The 22,643-nt window shown below is 47.2% G+C and overlaps 1 protein-coding gene across 1 annotated transcript; it reads left to right on the top strand.

The window, feature by feature from the left end:
- Nucleotides 1–741: 741 nt before the first annotated feature.
- On the top strand, nt 742–22,643 carry LOC128343918 (uncharacterized). Its single transcript, XM_053293349.1, has 6 exons — nt 742–3,327; nt 5,169–5,292; nt 8,274–9,235; nt 17,280–18,131; nt 19,647–19,776; nt 21,447–22,643. The coding sequence occupies exons 1-6, from the start codon at nt 2,527–2,529 to the stop codon at nt 22,484–22,486; spliced, it is 3,909 nt and encodes a 1,302-aa protein (XP_053149324.1). The 5' UTR covers nt 742–2,526; the 3' UTR covers nt 22,487–22,643.

Raw genomic sequence — 22,643 nt, forward strand, 5'->3', positions numbered from 1 at the left:
TGTGTTGGGTTGGATAGGGCCGGTTGGTCTCCCCCTGCTAAATATAAGACAATCGCCACATTTATTTATTTATTTGTTTATTGAATTTCCATACCACCTAATATAGAAATCACTAAGCAGTGTACAGATTAAAGACAATATAAAACATTTAAAATTCATAAAACAGATAAAAATCACAATAGATAAAAACACATTAAAATTTAAAAAATAGATTTTTAAAGGTGTGTCTTTGCTCATTTAGCAGGGGTACTGCTAAATGTTTGCAACAACAACAAAAATCTGCAATTTCCATCCCCCCTTCCCCTCTGATGTGTCCCATTTCTTGCTTCAAATATGCTTGCATTTTTCGGACCCTTACAGATAAAACCAAGAGTCCTGTGGTGCCCTAAAGATGGACAGATTTACTGGAGCAGATGGTTTCTGTGTGGGGTATCTCTGACAAAGTGGGTCTAAGACCCCGAACGAATCTGTTAGTCTTTCGGGTGCCACGATTCACTCGTTGTTCCTAACACGGCTTCCGCTCTCTAGATGTGTGGATATGTATGTTTTGTTTAACTAAATCAGGAAAAAAGAACACGTGAAGAGTTTTCGTACAGGGATGGTGGCAGCTAGCTGGGAAGGTTACAGGACAAGCTGGAGAAGAAGCGCGCTTGTCTTTTGCCCGCCGCCCTGTATCGAATGGGTTAAGCCAAGAGAGAGCTCGGCTTCCTAGAGAGGGCGGAAGAGGGTTGAAAAGAAGAGCAGAGATACCCGTTTCCTGTAAAGGGAGGAGGGGTGAGGGGGAAGCTGGCTTTGAATTTCCCTGAAGCTGCAAAGAGAGGAAGAGGAGGAAGAAAAAGGAGAAGAAAGCCTGGAATAGGGAGGTGCATGGAGAGGGGAGCAGGGAAGGGTGCAAAGATGCTTCTCCCCAAAGCGGCGGGGCTGCGGGGTGGGGGGCTAAGGTTGGAAAGCAGCAGAGAATGGGAAGACCCCCCATTTAGGGTTACCAGCAGTCCCTTATTAGCAGGGACGCCCCTTATTAATTCAGCCCTTGATTGAAATAAGGGATTTGTCAGCAATTTTGGGATGCCATTTGTCCCTTATTTTCAGCTATTGGGAAGAACCTATCGATGGCTTAGATCAAAGAAGTTATTTTCATTAATAATGAAAGGCTGTAATTCATGAGCGCCAACTCCTTTCCCTTCTTGCTGCCTAGTCCCTACCCGAGATAGAACGCTTCTGTTCTGGTGGGCTGCAGGCCTAGGGTTGCCAACAGTCCCATACTGGGGACATTAACAGCCATCGGTGATTGGTTAACTTGGTATTATCCAGGTATCGGGGATCATGGAAATCAGGCAGGAGATGACTACTACGTAATGTGTGGAACCGCTTTTCACTGGCTAATAATGCTTCTCTTTCTAGAAAACAAAATTACTTCTCAGCCAGTTGGGTCTACCATGGTTATATCGATCAGCAGAGAAGAAGCTATTTAAGTTGTAGATTGCTTTCAGCATAGACCCTGAAGTCCAAGTTGAAAGTGGTAAAAACACATACAGCACTCAGGCTCCCAATTACTCCCAATACTGCTCTCCTCGTGTCCCTTATTTGGGTAGTGGGATTGGCAACCCTAACCCTATTAAATCTTTCCATTTACACACATCACCACCACCATGGTCTTTCCTACTCAGTTCATTCCAGAAGGAAAAGCTTTATACCTCTCCTTCTTTCTTTCTTCAAAGGGATGTGGGCAATGTGGTGTAGTGGTTAGAGTGCTGGACTAGGACTGGGGAGACCAGAGTTCAAATCCCCATTCAGCCATGATACTAGCTGGGTGACTCTGGGCCAGTCACTTCTCTCTCAGCCTAACCTACTTCACAGGGTTGTTGTGAGGAGAAACCTAAGTATGTAGTACACCGCTCTGGGCTCCTTGGAGAAAGAGCAGGATGTAAAAAATCAAAAAACCAATACAATAATTCGGGGAGCGGGGCAGTAAGCTTTGTCACCCAGATGCCCTCTGGATCCCTTACAATCTGAGAGAATATGTGTGTATACTCTCCCCACTTTTTGCATTCCTGTGGAGGTTAAGTGTAACCTGCTTCCCACACTGAGTCATAGGGCAAATGCTGACCCTAGTGGACTTTAGTGAGCAGAGGGTGTTGGTTTTCTTATCTGCACTGATAATTTAAGATGATGGGAGTTGTAATCCAACATTTGGGGACCTATGGCTGGGAACTCCTGCTATAATACATGACTGCTTTTGGGGGGCGGGGTCAGGCCTCCCCCTTTTTAGAAAGTGAAAGTGTGCGTTTATAAAAGAAAAAGGTAACAACGCCCTTGATTTAAATTTACCATACTTTGCATTTTTTTTACCACACACCAACATTTCCAGAAAAGATTTGTGCCAGTGGATGACTCTTTATCTCTGTTAATTCTCTCTCACTCTCCCCCAGGCATCTCAGGACATGTGAGTAGGACACCTCAAGCTCACTGTACTTTTTTCTAGAGTTTTCTCACAGCGTGTGGCCACCTTTGTGAGTTTGTCCAAGGATGAAAATGGAAGAGCAAAGTTCCACAGGCCGGACACAAGGCGAGGTTTTGCAGGGGACAGGAAGAGACCTCCATGTCCTTCAAGATGCTACAGGTCATAAACCCAGGATGGACTTGGAGGGAGGGAGAGAACCCCCTAAATCAGTGCAGCCTGGAAGCAATGGGGGATCCTTCAGAAAGACAATGCCACATCAGGTGAAAGAGGAATCAGAAGAAGGTTTGGCCTATTGCTGGGAGGCCCAGTGGCAGGAGTTCCTAAGGACAGTGGAGTCTCCTCACTCCTCTTCACAGCTGCCAGAGGAGCCCTCACCATGGGATGAGGCAAAGGCCTTCCTGGCCTCCTTTGAGCAAGTGGCCGAAGCCTGCCGGTGGCCCAAGGAAGAGTGGGTGGCCCGACTCCTGCCAGCCCTGAGTGGAGAAGCTGAGCGGGCCTTTGACAGGATGGAAGCCAGAGACCGGGTGGACTATGGGAAGGTGAAGGCAGCCATCTTGCGAGTGGACACCATCAGTAGGGAGACGCTGCGTCAACATTTCCGACGTTTCTGCTACCAGGAGGCTGAGGGGCCCAGAGGGGCTCACAGCCGATTGCAAGAACTTTGCCATGGGTGGCTGAAGGTCGAGAGACACTCCAAGGAGCAGATCCTGGAGCTGCTGATCCTGGAGCAATTCCTGGCCATTCTGCCCCCGGAGATCCAGAGCTGGGTGAGGGAACATGGCCCAGAGACCTGTTCCCAGGCAGTGGCCTTGGCGGAGGAGTTCCTGCTGACACAGCGAGCGGCTGAAGACAATCATGAAAACCAGGTGAGATCACTTAATTGTATGGGCAGGCAATACAGATCCTTTGAATTGGCTATGCCTGCTATAAAAACAAGAGGCCTATCCTCATGCCTTGATATCCCATTCCCACAAACCATTAGGGCTGTGCATTCCATTTCGGAATTCCAGTCCCTCCACAACAAGGAGACAGCTGCTCGTGGGACAACTACCCTCAGGTAGGATGAGGAGGTTGAAGGTCCTTTAAAAGCCACCCCAGTACTGACGCAGGAAAAGCTGAGCGGCTGCGATGAATCTCAACAGCACCCAGGGGGTGGGCGGGAAATGATGCAGGGGAGGCTGGGCACGCACAGGGGGCAGCTGGGAAGCGCAGGAATGTCTGGGGGATGTAGTTTCTCCCAGAGGAAGGGAGAAGCACTGGGAGAAACTACATCCCCCAGACATCCCTGTGCTTCCCAGCTGCCCCATGTGCATCCCCAGCCTCCCCTGCATCATTTCCCGCCCACCCCCTGGGTGCTGTTGAGATTCATCGCAGCCGCTCAGCTTTTCCTGCGTCAGTACTGGGGTGGCATTCAAAGGACCCCCAACCCACACCACCCTACCTGAACAATGTTCCCTCTAATAGCGATTCCCAGGTGTTGTTCACTACAACTCCCAGCATCCTTAGCTGCAGTGGCCTTTGGCTGGGGATTCTGGGAGCTGTAGTCAACAACAACTGGGAATTCCCTCTGAATACTGTACTTGAAGCAGTTGCCCCGCGAATGGCTGCCTTCTTATGGTGGGGGGCAGGAATTCCAATGTGGAATTCCAGCCAGTCAGGAAGGCCTAAGTTTTCTAGCTGCTCCTACTGTCCTGTCCTGGAGTATCAAGAGCCGTGATCCAGAATATGTTTAGGGTCTTGCTTCCTCCTGAGCAAGGTTCAGAAAAGGGAGGCCTCATGCTACCAGACCTACTCCACAACTTCATGTTTTATATTACATATTTGCTGTACTAGATTTTAGTTTACTTGTATAGATTCTAGTATAGCATATATAGAACATAAAACCTTTTTGCTCACTCAGGCCTTTTAAATCTTGATTTTTAAATTTAATTTTTCAAACTGACTGTAAAAAAAAGTTTAAATATTTTGGGGGGTTTTGGTGTGTTTTGTAATTTCATGTGTTATGTGTTTTTACTTGATGTTTTAATGCTGTGTTGTGAGTTATGGGGTAGCTAACAAAGTTTTATTTATTATACAAACCCAGGCTTCAGCAGATTGCCTCTAATCAGATGACTTTTCACATCTCTGTATTTAGAATGTTGGATTAGGACTGGGAAGACTCAAGTTTGAATCCTCATTCAGTCATGAAACTCACTGGGTGACTCTGGGCCAGTCATGTATCTCTCAGCCTAACCTACCTGACAGGGTTGATGGGACAAAGGCCAAAGTCCATCTGGGACGTAACAGTTCTCTGTAAATCTGCATTGTACAGGATCTATTCAATCTATCTAATGCAGGCTTCCCCAACCTACGGCCCTCCAGATGTTGCTGAACTACAATTCCCATCATCCTAGCCACAATAAGTTGTAGCTGGGGGTGATGGGAATTGTAGTTCGGCAACATCTGGTGGGCCACAGGTTGGGGAAGCCTGATCTAATGTATTTCCTTGTTCCTGCTCCTGCTAAGATTATTGCAAGGAGGTCAGGCAGGTTGGGGAAGATTTTTCTGGCTACCCAAGTCCCTGAGATGCCTCTGATTTCTTCTCCTCCAGCAGCAGTGAGGCTGCTGCTCAGTGCAGAGTGAGAGGTCGGATCAGGCCCTTCCACCTACCCCTACGCCTCCTAGCCCTGCTGCTCTGTCCTGAAAGGGATCCTCTCTGCTGTTGCAGGTGGCATTTGAGGAGTCGTCTGCAAGTTTCTCCGAGGCTGGCCAGGTCCCATCTGATGCTGAGCAGAGGCGGCTGTGCATAGAAACCAAGCAGGAAGATGATGAGGAAGAGGCTATCGTAGTGGGTAAGGAGGGCTGCCTTCTGGTGCTTGAATCCTGGGAGACACTGAAGCTGCTTCCTTGCTGTGGTTCCTTATCCCACTTCAGGGCGCTCAGGGGTTGCTCCGTCCTTAGAACTCTGTAGATTTAGAAAGCAATAGCAGTGGAACTTAGGAAGAAAGCTGTCTTATACCGAGCCAAACCATTGGTCCAAGTAGCTCAGTATTGTCTACACTGACTGGCAGGGGTTCTCCAGGGTTTGAGATAGGTCTTTCCCAGTCCTACCTGGAGATGCTGCCAGAGAGTGAGCCTGGGCCTTCTGCATGTAAGCATGCAGATCCTGTTCCACTGAGCTATGGCCCCATCCCCTAAGGAATATCTTACAGCCCTCACATGTGGTTTCCCATCCAAATGCAAACCAGGGCAGACCCTGCATAGCAAAGGGGCAAAGCATGCTTGTGGCCTCAAGACAGCCAGCCAGCATGGTGTAGTGGTTAGGGTGCTGGACTAGGACCGGGGAGACCCAAGTTCAAATCCCCATTCAGCCATGATACTTGCTGGGTGACTCTGGGCCAGTCACTTCTCTCTCAGCCTAACCTACTTCACAGGGTTGTTGTGAGGAGAAACTTAAGTATGTAATACACTGCTCTGGGCTCCTTGGAGGAAGAGTGGGATATAAAAAATAGTTTGTTGTTTTTTTAAAAAAGACCAATTCTCCTCCCCAATGGGAAGAAGTTATATAAAATAAATAATAAATAAATATACAAGAGAACCTCCATTCCGCCGGGGGTGGGAATAACAGGGCATTAAATGTAATGTAAATTGGGGGGTTAGGTTTGCGCATTGCACAAAATTGCCCCCAAAATGACAAAACAGGCTAAATAAAGTGCCCTACTATGCTCCACTGCTCTTAAGGAGTCCAGCGATGCCCTCCAAGAATTAAAAATTGTGCGAAAATCACATCCTCCTCACATTTTTTATTTTTTATTTTTAAATGATCCATGAGATTTCTCCCGAACTCAAAATGGCAGGTGGAAATAACCTCGGAGGTCATTTCCGGCCACCATTGACGCACAGATTTAACCCTTTTTCTGCCGGAGTTTTTCCGCATATACTAAGGTTGGGTGCCTATTACCCAATTTCAGAACCACAGGTGCTGGAGCTGCAATTAATGAGGTTTTCTTGTATTTGGTCGATTTTGGACAAAAGTACAGATGTGTGAAAATCCTGGGGAGCTACTGCCAGCCCATGTAGGCAGTACTGCATGAAATCAGAAAGAAAACTGAATAAACAAAATCAGGACAAAAATGTGGAACCAAAGTATTCAGAACAATTAACACGTGCAATTTACTGTCAATGTAAAAACGGCATATGTTAGTATACTGAGATTGTATCCATTGGGACATGCATCACAGTCTAGAATCTCAAGCAAAACCACATATCTAGACAATTGTGATGACACACAAAGTAAAAACCCCAAATAGCAAAATCCCCCAAACCAGAAGGCTTGAAACTGAATAAGTGTCCAGCCAAACATCACTTGGTCTTCTGCAGTGGCACAATTCACTGTCTCCAATTCACATCCTCCAAAGCAGGTTTGCAGTCTTCCAAAGCGGGTACAGCAAATATGCTGTTTAAATGAAACTCCGAGATCAAACCACAAAAGACAGAAACAGATGCTGTTTTACAGGTAGGTTCCAGACCTTGTCCAGAAAAATCAAAAATCCCAGGAAAATTGACTAATTTGCCAGAAAATATGGGGGGAAATCCCCCATTGAAAAAGAATGAGGAATGATATCTTCCAACAAATTTTGGCAGTTTTCTCGGATACTTCTCAAGAAAGACAGAAAATCCACATTTTCACTGAATTATGAAGCAATGAACTCCCTCCCAGTTAACTGCATTTCAATAGAAATACATTTTTCTAAACATAGACACTCTTCTGCACATGAGTGAAGGGAGAGTGCATGGTCATTTTGTGATGCAGGAGGAATGCTTGCAAACTGCGAGTCTTTTTAACTAGCATAAACATAAAATACAAATCCTGCTTGGCAATGAAATATCCTGCAAATCTCCAGAATCGGGGGGAAATGTGACCCCAGCACTGAGGTTTACCTCTACCTAGAGGAAAAACTATCGGGAGCAGGGAGAGCCTACCTCGGCCTGGCTCCCTGATCTGAATGTCAGCCTCCACATAGACGAATAGGATGAATATTTATATACTGCTTTTCAACAACAGTTCCCAAAGATATATATAAATGAAATGGATCCCTGTCCCCAAAGGGCTCACAATCTTAAAAAAAAAAAAAATGGCACCAGCAATAGCCACTGGAGGGATGCTGTGCTGGTGGTGGAGAGAGCCATTTGCTCTCCCCCTGCTAAAGAAAAAGGTTCTTCTTTGCTCCGTTGGCAGGGGATTTATCTCTTAGAGCTGGAGCGGCCAGAGCCAGTTTCCTCAGTGGAGGAGCCCTGGAGCACTGCTGACCCAGTACCCTGTAGTGGAACTCCCACCCTGCCTTAGAACCCTCTCCATCACCCCCAGGAGTGAACCCCAAAGGGCCTACTCAGGAGGAGGGGAAGGCTAGCTGAAGTGCCTCCACCTGAGTAGGGTTGGCCTGAGGATCCAGAAAGGGGCAGGGTTCTCACCAATATCAGCCTCTTATTGGTTCAACAGCTCCCCTTTAGCACTTGCACTTCCAGCCTGCCTTGCCTGAGCTGGGTCTAGAAGTTCAAGTACTCCCTGGGGAAAGCAGACAAAGGACATTAAACCAACCAATAAATAAAAATATACTTTGATAGGTAAATAAATAAATTATACTTTGCAGGAGGGTCCTGCTGAGGTATATGAGGTATACAAACTGAGGTATACAAACCATCATGGTTTGTTCATTCATGGCCTTAACCGCTTCTTTTGTTGGACGGTTCTCATTGCATCTTCTAGTGGTCTGGTTTATTGAATAGCTTTGTTTCTCTCACCAGTTGTATCAGAAGTCTCCATTTATTCCAGCAGGTGATGGGTGGGAAAGTGAGAATGAGGAGGAGCTACCTGGGATATCATCCGAAGCAGGCAAGCATGAGGCGCTGAAAGAGAACTTCTGGAATCAAGAGGGATCAAATAGGCAAGAGGGAAGCCACATGGAGAAGGGAAGGGATCAGCCTGTCCCGAGTCCGGGTGGGGACTTCCATGAAATCACAGTCGAAGAACATCCGGCAGGAAAGAGAAGGAACAAGTGCCTCAATACACACTGGAGAATCCACACAGGGGGGAAATCAAACAAAAGCTTAAAGTTTGGAAAGACCTTCAATCAATACCAAAATCTTTCGGAATGCAAAATGCTTGAGTCTGGGATGAAACCATATAAATGCTTGGAATGTGGAAAGAGCTTCAGTCAGAGTACACACCTTACTTCGCACCAGAGAATCCACACAGGAGAGAGACCCTACAGCTGTGCAAACTGTAGCAAGAGCTTCAATCAGAGCACTAGCCTTATACAACATCAAAGAATCCACACAGGCGAGAAACCTTACACATGCTCAGTGTGCGGTAAGAGTTTCCGTCATAGCACAAGCCTTACGTCGCATCAGAGAATCCACACGGGGGAGAAACCTTATAAATGCTCAGACTGTGGAAAGGGCTTTTGTAATCAATCAGGCCTTATTAACCATAAGACAATTCACACAGGGGAGAGGCCATATAAATGCCTGGAGTGTGGAAAAAGCTTCAGTCAGAGCACACACCTGACTTCACATCAAAGAATTCACACAGGGGAGAGACCATACAAATGTTCAGACTGTAACAAGACCTTTTGCGATCAATCAGGTCTTGTTAAACACCAGAGAATCCACACAGGGCAGAAACCATACAAGTGTTTGGCGTGCGGAAAGAGTTTCAGTCAGAGCACAAACCTCATTAGACATCAAAGAATTCACACAGCAGGGGAAACACCCATGTTAGCTTCTCCATATGCTTAGGTCAGCCAGTAGGCAGTGCTCCCTGTAAGAGAGATTCCCAGATGTTATTATCTACAACTCCCATAATCCCCAGCCAAATACCAGGGCAGCTGGGGATGATGGGAGTTGTAGTCAACAACACCTCTTACCGGAAACACTGCCAATGGGGCCCTGATGCAAGTTCCCTGGGTTATAGAGGCTTGTAAATTTTTTCCATGAAGCTGGGCTTTTTTAGTGGGTGCCCCTTCTCCATCTAAGGTTTGTGAGTAATTCACAGTTTTAATTGGTTGTTTAGTTGGAAAGTATAAATTCATTCATTTTAATCATCTGAATAGTTTAATTAGATTTTATTATTTATGTTAACCACTCTGGGGATCCTTTCTGGATTAGAAAGTGAGGTAGAAATTATGAAACTTTACATTCTTGGAGTCCTTTCTCACAACACTAGAACCATGGGTCATCTCATAAAACAGATTGCCAGGAAATTTAGGACCAACAAAAGGAAGCACTTTTTCACACAGTCCATAATTAATCTATGGAATCCTCTGCCGTGGGATGTGGCGTGGCCACCAGCCTGGATGGTTTTAAAAGGTGATTAGATCTCTTCATGGAGAACAGGTCTATCCATGGCTACTAGTCTTGATGGCAATAAGACTTCCTCCAGGTTTAGGGATGGGGGAGGGCTCTGAATCCCAGTTGTAGGGGAGCCACAGAGCTAAAGGGGGCATGCCTTCATCTCCTGCTTGTGGGCTTCCCAGAGGCATCTGGTGGGCCACTGTGTGAAACAGGATGCTGAGCTAGATGGGCCTTCTTGGGCCTGATGCAGCAAGGCTCTTTTTATGTTCTCATTATGTTCTTAAGTGCTCCAATCTGAGTAGTTAACCAAGTTCATGGGAATGAATCTATTTGGGGGAAACCAGAGAAATTAAGCTTTTTCCACTGATGAAACAATCCCACCCGCTCTCTTATTAGAAGTCAGAAGGCATTATCACTACAAGGAATCCACCTTTATCGCTCAGATCAGAGCAAAAGCTTTTCTGATAAACCAAGCTGGATCAATCCATCAGAGGAATCGTACAAAGGAACTGTAGAGGAAAACTTGAATCCACACAGAAGAGAGACTGAGGAGGGAGAGAAATGTTTGCAAAGCTTCTGTTGTTTCTCCATCATTCAGCTGAAATGTTAAAAAAAAAATGGGGCAGTAGCTGTAACTCATTGGAAGCATATATTTTATTTGGCCATAATTTAACAGCCTGACCCTGTGCAAGATTTCTGTGTGTCTACGCCTCATAGAAGTGTTTATCTGCATCTAATACTGCAAGCCTATTCATATTCCCTAGGGCAGGGGTTGTCAAAGTTGGGTCCCCAGATGTTGGACTACAACTGCCATCACCCCCTGTCATCATCCCAATTGGGACGAGGGAAGTTGTAGTCCAACAACATCTGGGGACCCAACTTTGACAACCTTTGCTCAACATTGGCTTTCAGCCATTGTTGCTGGGGGTGATAGGAGTTGTAGTTCAACATCTGAGGACCCAAGTTTGGAGAGCCCCCAATGGAGTAAACCCATTGAGCATAAGGATGTGCATGGACTGGTTTGTGCACTTCTGAGAGGCGGTTGGGTGGCTTTAAGGGTCAGGGAGGATGCCCTTACCTGCCCCGCCGCTTTCCTCCCATAAGTGCTCTCCCCCAAACTGCTTGAATGGGGTTGCAGCATACCTCCTTGCCAGCATATCTCCTCCCAGCATACCTCCTTAAAAGCCCCCACCCGACCTCTGAACGGGCTCAAACGCTGGACTTCCAAACCGGTTTGGTGCTCCGTAAAAGGAGCGCCGAACCGGTTCATGCATATCCCTAATTGGGCACAGTGGGACTTCTTTGTGAGTAAACATGCACTGGATTGCCTTGCATTTCTCAGGACTGGGCTGAGATTGTGTTTGTGAACTGAAGTAGCATTATGTGTTTGTTCGTCTTTCCAATAAAGTTTGTATGTGTGTTTTTCTCTATGTTTTCTTACATTTCCAGTCGTAGATAGAGCATACAAATTAAATTGCAACTGTTCACAAAGGAATACATCTAGCTCAGTATTCTCCACTCTGACCAGCAGCTCTCCAGATTTCAGGCAGGCGTCTTTCCCAGCCCTACCTGGAGATGCTGTCAGGGATTGAATCTGGGGCCCTCTGCATGCCAAGCAGGTGCTCTGCCACTGCTTATCTCCTGTTCCTCTTCTACCTTCTTTCCCTCTTTCTCTCATTAAGATGCTCCTCATTGGAGTTTCAGGATCAGGGGCCTTCCCAGAAGGTAGCCACTGACTCCTCTACCCCAACCCAACCCACCCCTTGGGCAAAAAGGCCCCATTGGACACTTGGCAGAAGCCTGAGTTCAGAGGGACCCTGCAGGAGACTAAGAAGACAAGACACCTACATAGGAAGCTGCCTTATACTGAGTCAGACCATTGGTCCATCTTGCTCAATATTGTCTACACAGACTGGCAGCAGCTCCTCCAAGGTTGCAGGCAGGAATCTCTCTCGGCCCTATCTTGGAGATGCTAGTGAGTGAACTTAGAACCTAGAACTTGGAACTGGCCCCATCCACCCCCAGCACAGTACCTCCAGTGACTGTTGCTGGTGTCTATCTTATGTTTCTCTAGATTGTGAGCCCTCTGGGGACAGGGAGCCATCTTAATTGTTTATTTTTTTTCTGTGTAAACTGCCCTGAGCCATTTTTTGAAAGGGTGGTATAGAAATCAAATTATTATTATTAATAATGATGATGATGATGATACTCTTCCCAGAGCAGCTCCATCCCCTGAGGGGAATATCTTACAGTGCCTACACATCAAGTCTCTCATTCATATGCAACCAGAGCAGACCCTGCTTAGCTAAGGGGACAAGTCATGCTTGCTACCACAAGACCAGCTCTCCTCACACTTCAGTGCAGGGCTGGCATCAGCACCAGGCTTTCTCTGGCAGCTACCAAGGGCCTGGCAGCCAGAGCAGGGGTTATTGCCACTGAGAGTCAGGGAATGTCTGTATCCAGGTCTAGCAAGCCAGCAGCTGAAAGAAGGAACTCAAAAGAAGGAACTGTTGAACCAGCTGAGGCTGGCTGTAAATGGAGGGGTGATGTGGGAGACCAGAACCCCACCCCTTCCTAGAGCTGGTCCCTCCTGATCCAATTGGGAGGGAAGTCTCAAGTAGCCAGGCAAGCACTTTACCTACTTATTTGCCTCCAGTGCTGGAGTTGGGGCCTGGCAGTCCTATGCCGCAGGGCTGCTGCACCCGTCAAGGGCAGTGTCCAAGTTGTTCCCATAGCATACTTCAAGGTGTAACCCCAACACTGCCCTTGTAGGGTGTTAGGTGGTGTAGCGCCACGCTGGATTCAGCCACTATTATTTTTATTTTGTTTTTCAACCAAAAAAAGTCCTTAAAATGGTTTGCACAGCAAGAGGATAAAAATAAGAAAATGGTTCTCTGTCCCCAAGGGGCTCGCAGCGTAAAAGGAAAAAGAGACACCAGCAACAGTCACTAGGAGGGATGCTGTGCTGGCTGAATAGGGACTGTTGCTCTCCCCCCACCCCTGATAAGGGAGAAGAGAGCTGGTCTTGTGGCAGCAAGCATGAATTGTCCCCTTTGCTAAGCAGGGTCTGCCCTGCTTTGTACTTGAATGGGAGACCACATGTAAACACTGTGATTCTCCTCGGGATGGGGCCACTCTGAGCACTTGCATGCAGAAAGTTCCCAGTTCCCTCCCTGGCATCTCCAAGATAGGGCTGCCGCCTTGGAGAAGCTGCTGCCAGTCTGTGTAGACCAGGGGTGCCCCAGTGGGCCAGAACCAACCATGCCTTGCTGTGCGTGGCCACGGTCAGTTTGCAGCACATTAATTATAACGTCACAGTTAATTATTTAAAATATTAATAAAAGTGAGGAACAGAGGGTTGGAGTCTGGGGGAAAGAGGGATAGTGTCAGTAGGTCGACTGTATTGAGCCACTGCTGCTTATCCATGGGACAAGTCAAGAAATCCTCATTGCTCTTGCTGTAGGATATTCCTACCTGGGGGCCAGCAAGAAAGTCCCCGCGGGCCAGATCTGACCCCCGAGGCTTATGTTGTGCAGGCCTGGTGTAGACAGTACTGAGCTAGAGGGACCAATGGTCTGACTTGGCATAAGGCAGTTTCCTGTGTTCCTAAATGTAAGAGAACCACCACTTCAAAAGTGGTCCCCTTTCCCAGCTAACAGCACCCTCTCCACACATACACACACACACTTGCCTTGCAAACACATCCAAGTTGGTGTTAGGAGGGGTGTGTGCGTGAAATTCAAGGATTTGCCCTTTTTTTTCTGATCAAAAGAACCTGAATTGTGGAAAAGGCTTGCACTCCTGTTTTTGCTTCCATGGGCAAAAAAAAGGGTTTATTCTCAGCTTTTCCCCCAGCCGATCCTGGCAGCTGGGGGGAAAGCTTCTTGGCTTCTTGCCAAGAAGCCGATCCTCAATCTGTGCACAACCCCCACACACTTTTTCTAACTGGGGGAAAATGAAAAATGAGAACCAACAGAGAACTTAAGAGACAGAAAGGGGGAAGGGAGGGAGGATAAGAAAATAAGAGAAGGATAATGGATGAGATTGTCTGTCTTCCCTAAACTATAGTTGAGGACTGAGAGTCCCTCCCCACAAAAGTATAACTGGGGATGATAACTTGTCTGCTGTAGAATTTATCCTGTATAACAAAATGGTCCTCCTGCAAAATATATCGAAGGATCTGTATGGTAGGAATAATCGGTTAGGAAGCTGGCACAGGAGAAAAAACCTTTGCCACGATAAAATCCGGACGTTCTCCCTTGTCCCCCATAAGCATTTCTGGCACTTGACTTTTACCCCTCTAAATGAAAAAGCTATGGCGTCCAAAAATAACCCGGAAATCCGGTCTGCAAACAAAAGGAGTGGGTGGCACCCAGGCAAGCAAAGGAACGCTCTTCCCCTCCGCCTTTTGCTAGCTTGGATTTGCCCCAAGCCAGAGAGGATTGGAGCTCGGATTCCTAGGCGCATCTGAACAAGAAGAGATAAGAATAACCACGCCTCCCCTCCATATCTGGGCACGCCCTTTTTTCTTGCTCGGCTTGTCGCCGCTGCCCCCCTCCCCCCGGACATTACACACAGGGCAGGCTGCTCTTTTGAATGTCCTTCCCTCCCCCTCGGAGTAGCTGCTGCTACTACTGGAATTTGATCATTGCTCCTTTTTTGGCATTGGAGGTGGCTCTGGGTGAGTTAAACAAAAATTTGCACCTCCACAGAGGAGGAGGAGAAAAAGAAAAACCAGGGAGATCTCTGACTGGTGGGAAGGGGGTGGGGGGGGGCATATGGTCAGGAAGGCGCGTTGCCAGCTGTAACTGAAGCTATTCCTGGAGTTATTTAGGAACATAGGAAGCTGGCTTCTACTGAGTCCGACCATCGGTCCATCTAGCTCAGTATTGTCTACTACACAGACTGGCAGTGGCTTCTCCAAGGTTGCAGGCAAGAGTCTCTCTCAGCTCTATCTTGGAGGTGCCAGGGAGGGAACTTGGGACCTTCTACGTGCAATAGCACTTAGCAATAGCAATAACATTTATATACCGCTTTATAGCCGGAGCTCTCTAAGCGGTTTACAATGATTTAGCATATTGCCCCCAACATTCTGGGTACTCATTTTACCGACCTCGGAAGGATGGAAGGCTGAGTCAACCTTGAGCCCCTGGTCAGGATCAAACTTGTAACCTTCTGGTTACAGGGCGGCAGTTTTACCACTGCGCCACCAGGGGCTCTTGCAAGCATGCAGAGGCTCTTCCCGTCCCCTAAGGGGAATATCGTCCAGTGCTCATGTGTAGTCTCCCATTCAAATGCAAGCCAGGGGCAGACCCTGCTTAGCAAAGGGGAAATTCATGCTTGCTAGCACAAGACCAGCTCACCCACCCACCCCAATTTCCCCCCACCCTCCACAAGATCAAGCCATTCAGATTTCCAGGATGGCTTTGTAGAGTCCCCAGGAAATGGATGTGGTTTCCTTGAGACTCAAGGCCACTCCTGTAGGGTGGGCAACTCAAGGAAGACAAGAAGGTAGAGAGAGATTACCACCACCACCACCACCACCTAAGAGCTGGAGGGAAATGTGACTGGGAGTCTTAAGACAGCCAGGAAAAGTCATTAGGCTTGCAAGCACAAGGCAAAGTGTGTGTGTGTGATTTTCTTTTTTAAAAATGGCAATTCTGGGGTTGGGTGGGTTTTGTAGAATGGGGGGGGTGCCTGTAGTGCTTTTAGGGGGCTGCAGGGGTGCAAACAGAGGGAAAGTTTGAGAAGCAACTCCTTATTTAATTCTTTTTGCAGGGTGAGGTAGAAAAGACACTTCTGTGGAGGATAAAAATATTTTTTTGAGACTGATGATATGGGTCATTAGATTTGATGAGGGGGTTCAGTAAAAATGGGAGGGAGCTCCAATCCTTAAGGGACGGGTGTGCACTTTTGGGAGGCTGAATGATAACGGCCATCCCTTTGGTTGAGAATATGACAGGGTGAATGTGATTTCAGTCAAATAGATTTAAACATTAGCCAGGAAGAGTTTATTTAATTGTTGTTTTTTAGAAAAAGTGGATTCTTATTTTATTAACTGCATATCTTCAATATTCAGAGATAAATGTAGGTTTCTTTTTTAGAAGGTAATTGCACTCTACATTGTAAAGCAATGATTCACTTTGACATTTTTTCCAGGTTAATTTTAACCCTACATCAAAAAACAGAATGGTAGGTTGGTCATCTTATTTGACCCCAGAGATCACTGAAGCAGAGTCTACGAGCATGTTCGTAGCATATAATTAGAAGTTAGAATGCTATTGCATGCAGAAGGTTGAAAGTTCCCTCCCTGGCACCTCCAAGGTGGGGCTGAGGGGGACTCCTGCCTGCCACCTTGGAGAAGCCGCTGCCAGTGTTGACAGTATTGAGCTAGATCAGGCCTGCTCAACTTAGCCCCCCCCCCAGCTGTTTTTTGACTACAGCTCACATAATCCCCAGTGGCCAATAGCCAAGGATTATGGGAGTTGTAGGCCAACATCTGCAGGAGGGCCAAAGTTGAGCAGCCCTGAGCTAGATGGACAAACAGTCCAACTTGGTATAAAATCACTGTGTTTATGTAGGTAGGTCTGGTTTTCATTTTTTAAAAAACAAACCTTCCTAGACAGCCTTAAACCTCCCAGTTATACCATAGTAAATTATACTATACTATAGTAAGTTTGATATTTTTAGTATAATTGGGAGCTTAAGGATTTTTAGGGAGTTTCAAAAGAAAACCTGACTCAGTACAAGGCAGCTTCCTATGTACTTATGCTGATGATGCTGATATTCTGATGAGTTTCCTTTGTGCCTCCCAGTGATTCTTCCCAGTCTTGTTGCTCTCTTGGATATCTCTATGTGTGCTCCCTCCTTTTAAACATGAGAGCCAGCATGGTGTAGTGGTTAGAGTGTTGGACTAGGATCAGGGAGACTCGAGTTACATAGGAACATGGGAAACTGCCATCTACTGAGTCAGACCACTAGTCTATCTAGCTCAGTATTGTCTTCACAAACTGGCAGCAGCAGACTGGAAGAGTTCAAATCCCCATTCAGCCATGAAACTCACTCGATGACTCTGGTCCAGTCATGTATCTCTCAGCCTAACCTACCTCACAGGGTTGTTATGAGGATAAAAATAACCATGTACTCTGAGCTCCTTGGAGGAAGAGCGGGATCGATATTGCCCCTGCTGACTGGGCAAAGAGGCACCTTTTACTGTGGTGATTCTCTTTATTTAGCAGGGGGAGAATAACTGGCCCTATCCACCCCCCAGCACAGTACCCCTCCAGTGACTGTTGCTGGTGTCTGTCTTATGTTTCTTTTAGAATGTGAGCCCTTTGGGGACAGGGAGCCATCTTATTTGTTTTATTTCTCTTTGTAAACCGCCCTGAGCCATTTTTGGAAGGGCGGTATAGAAATCGAATTATTTATTATTGTTATTGTTATTATTATTATTAAAATAAAAACAAACAAATCTTCTTTCCCCCAGGGAAGAGCCCAGACTTGGAAGAAGGGTGTCTGCTGCAAGACAGCAAACATGGCTCTGGAGCAGGAGACCAAGTCAGGTTTTAGCCTCGGATTCCCCGTGGTGCTGGAGCAACGGATGGCGTCAGGGTTCAAAGTGGAGCACCAAGATGCAGCAGGCCTCGATGGAGGGGGCAAGTCAGGAGCAACAGGAGGAAGTGCCCCTCTGGCCACCGCCCAGGGTGGGAGTATCAGGGACATTCCACAAAGGCCATCAAGAGAACAAGTTAAAAAAGAACCAGCTGAAGGTTCACTTCAGCAGTGGGAAGTCCAATGGCAGGAGTTCCTGAAGGGGGTGGAGGCCCATCAGCCAGAGGAGCCAAGGCCCTGGGAGGATGCGAAGGCCTTCCTGGCCTCCTTCGAACAAGTGGCCGAAGCCTGCCACTGGCCCAGGGAAGAGTGGGTGGCCCGACTCCTGCCGGCCCTCAGCGGAGAAGCCGAGCAGGCCTTTAGCAGCCTGGAGGCCGGAGACAGAGAGGATTATGGGAAAGTGAAGGCCATCATCTTGCGATGGGATGCCCTGGCCAGGGAGAGGTGGCGGCAGCACTTCAGGCACTTCCGCTACCAGGAGGCCGAGGGGCCCAGAGGGGTTTACGGCCGACTCCAGGAACTTTGCTCTCAGTGGCTGAAAGTCGAGAGACACTCCAAGGAGCAGATTCTGGAGCTGCTGATCCTGGAGCAGTTCCTGACCGTCCTGCCCCCGGAGATCCAGAACTGGGTGAGGGAACACGGCCCTGAGACCTGCTCCCAGGCGGTGGCCCTGGCGGAGGAGTTCCTGCAGCTGCAACAACAGACTCCTAAGAGACCGGAGCAGCAGGTAAGGGAGAGTTCGCTTGAGAACTCCAAATACCCCTGGCAAAAGTCACGGGGGGAAATAAAAGCTCTGTTAGCACATTATGTTCAATGTGTGCACACGTGAGCTCATATTATTTTCTAGACATTTATATTTATTTTTTTATATTGTATACATTTTCTCTACATATTGTTTTCAACACGCATGTAATCTGCACAGTATTCACCTTATGCTGACTGCAGGTACAGCAGTACACCTCCTGTCGGCAAACTACATTGGGAAGGGCCTGTAGCCAGGTTCACTTTTAAAATGAACACAGGTACCGTCATTCACACAAAAACAGATGTCTGTATGATCGTACAACATGATGGGCTAGTAACCCATAAGGGGCTAGTAACCCATTAGTAACTCATTAAACTAGTTAACCGCCCAGACACGACAGTGTGGGTGGTAAAGAAGTTAAATGAATGAATGAATGAATGTACAAATGAGATGGCCCAGCAGCACACATGAACAAGAAGGGGCATGCCAAGAGCACACCTATTGGGACATCCTCCATTGCTCCACTGGGGCAGTGGTGGCTGGTCTGTAAGGGCAGGTGGGACTTCAGCCCCCGCCCCCTCAACCAGACAAAAACTAACAAGCTAGTGAAAAAACAGAGTTATGAGCAGCCAGGGAATCTTCCGGAGCAGGGAGCTTCCTCCAGCCCCTCCTCGCCTGCTTGTAACTTCCTTTTTGGTCTTACTGGCTGGAACAGCTGCTACTCAAGCTGCTCCAGCCAATCGGATTCCTAGGGTTCTGCCCTCTCCCTCCCCACCTCACCCCAATGCTCACCAGCCGCTACTGCAGTGGGGTGGGGGTGGCATCCAGTGTGGCTGATAGGACAGAGAATATATGTGAACAAATGAGCGAGGCCTCTGGCTTCCTAGATCCCAGGGCAGAGAACCGGGCCTAAAGGGCGTTTGTCACTGTATGGAATTTCTGTATATGCTTGCCCTGCAGCCATGTCTGGTGATAAATATAGATCTGCTAGCCAGAGATAGAAGGAGCCTGAACAAAAGGGACCTAAAGAAGCTAAAGGGTGCCAGTTGAACATAGGTCTGTGCTGTGTTTATGTACATGTACTTTCTGCTGGATTACGACCGTAATAAATCATCCATAAAGGATGCCAGTCAGTCATCCAGTTCTTCAAATTGTCTGGCCTTTCATGGAGAGGAGGGACGTGTGCTGCAAGCTTGTACCAAATTATGATTGGGCATTGGCAACCACAGAAGCAGAAAAATCAAGGAGATCCACTAGATTCATTAGGAGCCAGGTTTTTACTCTATGGCAAAAGGGACCAGATGGGCCTTCCTAGGGAAGTTATCATACGGTAAGGGTGCCTTGACTAAGAAGGCCCTGCTTCTCATATCAATCCTTCACATTGTTGGGGACGTGGAGGAGGACTTCCCACGTTGATCTGTGTATGTGTTTGGCGGGGGAGGTACTTTAGCCACCCCCGCCCCCTCTGTGCTGAAAAACATCCTCCTTCTGTTTCAGTTGCTAACTCCGGTGGTGATACCCATTTCCGAAGCAGAGCAGGCTTCATTTGACACAAAGAGCAAGCTGTGTGGAGAGGCCAAATGGGAGAATACTGATGGAAAAATGAATTCTCATGGTGAGCTACCGGGTAAGGATTCTTGGCAGCGGGCAGTTCATCAGCATTTTTATATTCTACTGTATCTTTGCACAAACTGAAGTTTGCGGAGTGGCGTGTAATTGTGGTGCTCTGTGATGTTGCACAGCCACTGATGGGAGTCCTTCTCCAGGACATGTATAAGGTTGTGCAATCTGGAACATAGGAAGCTGCCATATACTGAGTCAGACCATAGGTCCATCTCGCTCAGTACTGTCTACACAGACTGGCAGCAGCTTCTCCAAGGTTGCAGGCAGGAGTCTCTCTCAGCCCTAACTTGGAGATGCCAGGGAAGGAACTTGGAGCCTAGATGCTCTTCCCAGAGCGGCTCCATCCCCTAAGGGGAATATCTTACAGCACTCACACTTCTAGTCTCCCTTTCATATGCAACCAGTGTGGATCCTGCTTAGCTTAAGGGGACAAGTCATGCTTGCTACCAGAAGACCAGCTCTCTTCCCTGCCAACAGTTTTGTCTGTCTGTCTGTCTATTGTTATATCTCATTCATATATATATATATATATATATATATATATATATATATATATATATATATATATATATGACGTACCATGGCTAATCCCATGTGTGGCAGCTCTCGGGAGAGTTCGTGAGCGAGGAGGAGAGGAAAGCAGCTGCAGCAAGGAACATAAGGCCAACCAACAGGCCAGCGAATAGTGGCACCTGAATACAGACCCTTCCTGATGATCTTGATGAGCTGGTCCTTAATTAGCATGAGGATTATTCGGAAATAGGAGTCCCACAGCTCATGCAACATCCTTCTGCTAGTGCAAAAGCGCAGGTTTTTCAAATACTACCCTCAAAAACTGCATACATACATACCTGGAGATGCTACCAGGGATTGAACCTGGGACTTTCTGCATGCAAAGCAGACTCCCCACCACTGAGCTATGGCCCCGTTTTCAAAACATAAGAAGCTGCCTTAGACGAAGTCAGATCCTTGGTCCATCTAGCTCAGTGTTGTCTACAATGACTGGTAGTAGCTCTCCAAGGTTTCAGGCAGGAACCTATCCCAGCTCTACCTGGAGATGCTGCCAGGGATTGAACCTGGGACCTTCTGCATGCAAAGAAGATGCTCTGCTGCTGAGCTACATCCTCAATTAGCAATCTGCTAAAAAAAAAAAAAAAAGACCCCCGCACTATACAAATGCTAAGTATTATTATTATTATTTATTATTTATTTAATTATTTATTATGCATAGCTAAGCCACCTAATGGCGCAGTGGGGAAATGACTTGATTAGCAAGCTAGAGGTTGACTGTTCAAATCCCCACTGGTATGTTTCCCAGACTATGGGAAACACCTATATCAGGCAGCAACAATATAGGAAGGTGCTGAAAGGCATCATCTCATACTGTGCAGGAGGAGGCAACGGTCAACCCCTCCTGTATTCTACCAAAGAAAACCACAGGGCTCTGTGGTCGCCAGGAGTCGACACCAACTCGATGGCACACTTTACCTTTAATGCATGGCTAACTGACCAGATCTGCTAAAGCTCATAAAAGATGCTCATGCATGCAAAGCATGTTTGAACTCTCTTAGCTATGGCTCTGCTCCCTCTGCATAGCAGTTAATCCAGTTTGACACCAGTTCAGAAGCTCCATTTCTCCCTCATGATCTCCTACACTTCTTCTCTCTATTCCAGCAGGTGACGTGTGGGAGAATGAAGAGGAAACGGGTGAGGTCTCGTCAGAAACTGCAAAGCGTCAGGAGCTGGAAGAGAGGTCTGGGAATCCAGGGGAACCCAAGAGGCCAGAGGGCAGCTTCCAGAAAGAGAAACTGAGGAAAAAACCCATTGGTGAGCAGGCTGCTAACTTCCAAGAAATCCAAGCCCAGCAAAAAACAACCAGAGGCAAAAAATGGATTAAGTGCCCAGTGTGTGGGAAACTCTTCTGTCGTCAAACTAGTTTTTATGCACATTGGAGAGTCCACACACGGGAAAAAGCCAATAAGAATTTGAACTTTGGGAAAAGCTTTGGTTGGACCATAAACCTGACATCGCATCAAAGGATTCACCCAGGGGAGAAACCGTATCAATGCCCGGGCTGTGAAAAGAGCTTTTCTGATCTACCAAGGCTTAAAAGACATCAGAGGACTCACACGGGAGAGAAACCCTACAAATGCTCACACTGCGGAAAGAGCTTCAGTCAGAGGCACCACTGCGCTTCACACGAGAGAATCCACACAGGAGAGAAGCCATATAACTGCTCGGACTGCAGCAAGAGCTTTTGTACTAAATCAAGCCTTAATGCTCATCGGAGAATCCACACAGGGGAGAAGCCACATAAATGCCCTGAGTGTGGAAAGAGCTTCAGCAAGAGCACCAACCTTACTTCACATAAAAGACTCCACACAGGAGAGAAACCCTATAAATGCTTGGTGTGTGGAAGGAGCTTCAGCCGGAGCGAACACCTTACCTCACATCAAAGGATCCACACTGGGGAGAAACCGTATATCTGCTCCTACTGTAGCAAGAACTTCTGTAGTAAATCCAGCCTCAAAGCACATCAGAGAATACACACAGGAGAGAAACCCTATAAATGCCTGGAGTGTGGCAAGAGCTTCAGGTGGAGCACATACCTGGCTTCCCATCAAGAAATCCACAAAGAGGAGAAAGCATATAAATGCTCAGAGTGTGGGAAGAGTGAGCATGTTACTTTACATCATGGAATCCATACAGAGTAAAAGCCATAAAAATGCTTTCTGTGGAATTAAAGCCTTATTAACTCTTAGAGAATTCATGCAGAGGAGAATCCAAATGGTTGCTCAGAAAATGGCAAAAATATCCAGTCAACCTCGGCTGCGTATCGGCACAATTAGAGGACACTAAGGATGTTTTGTG

This window comes from Hemicordylus capensis, chromosome 2 (assembly GCF_027244095.1).
Source record: "Hemicordylus capensis ecotype Gifberg chromosome 2, rHemCap1.1.pri, whole genome shotgun sequence".
NCBI lineage: Eukaryota > Metazoa > Chordata > Lepidosauria > Squamata > Cordylidae > Hemicordylus > Hemicordylus capensis.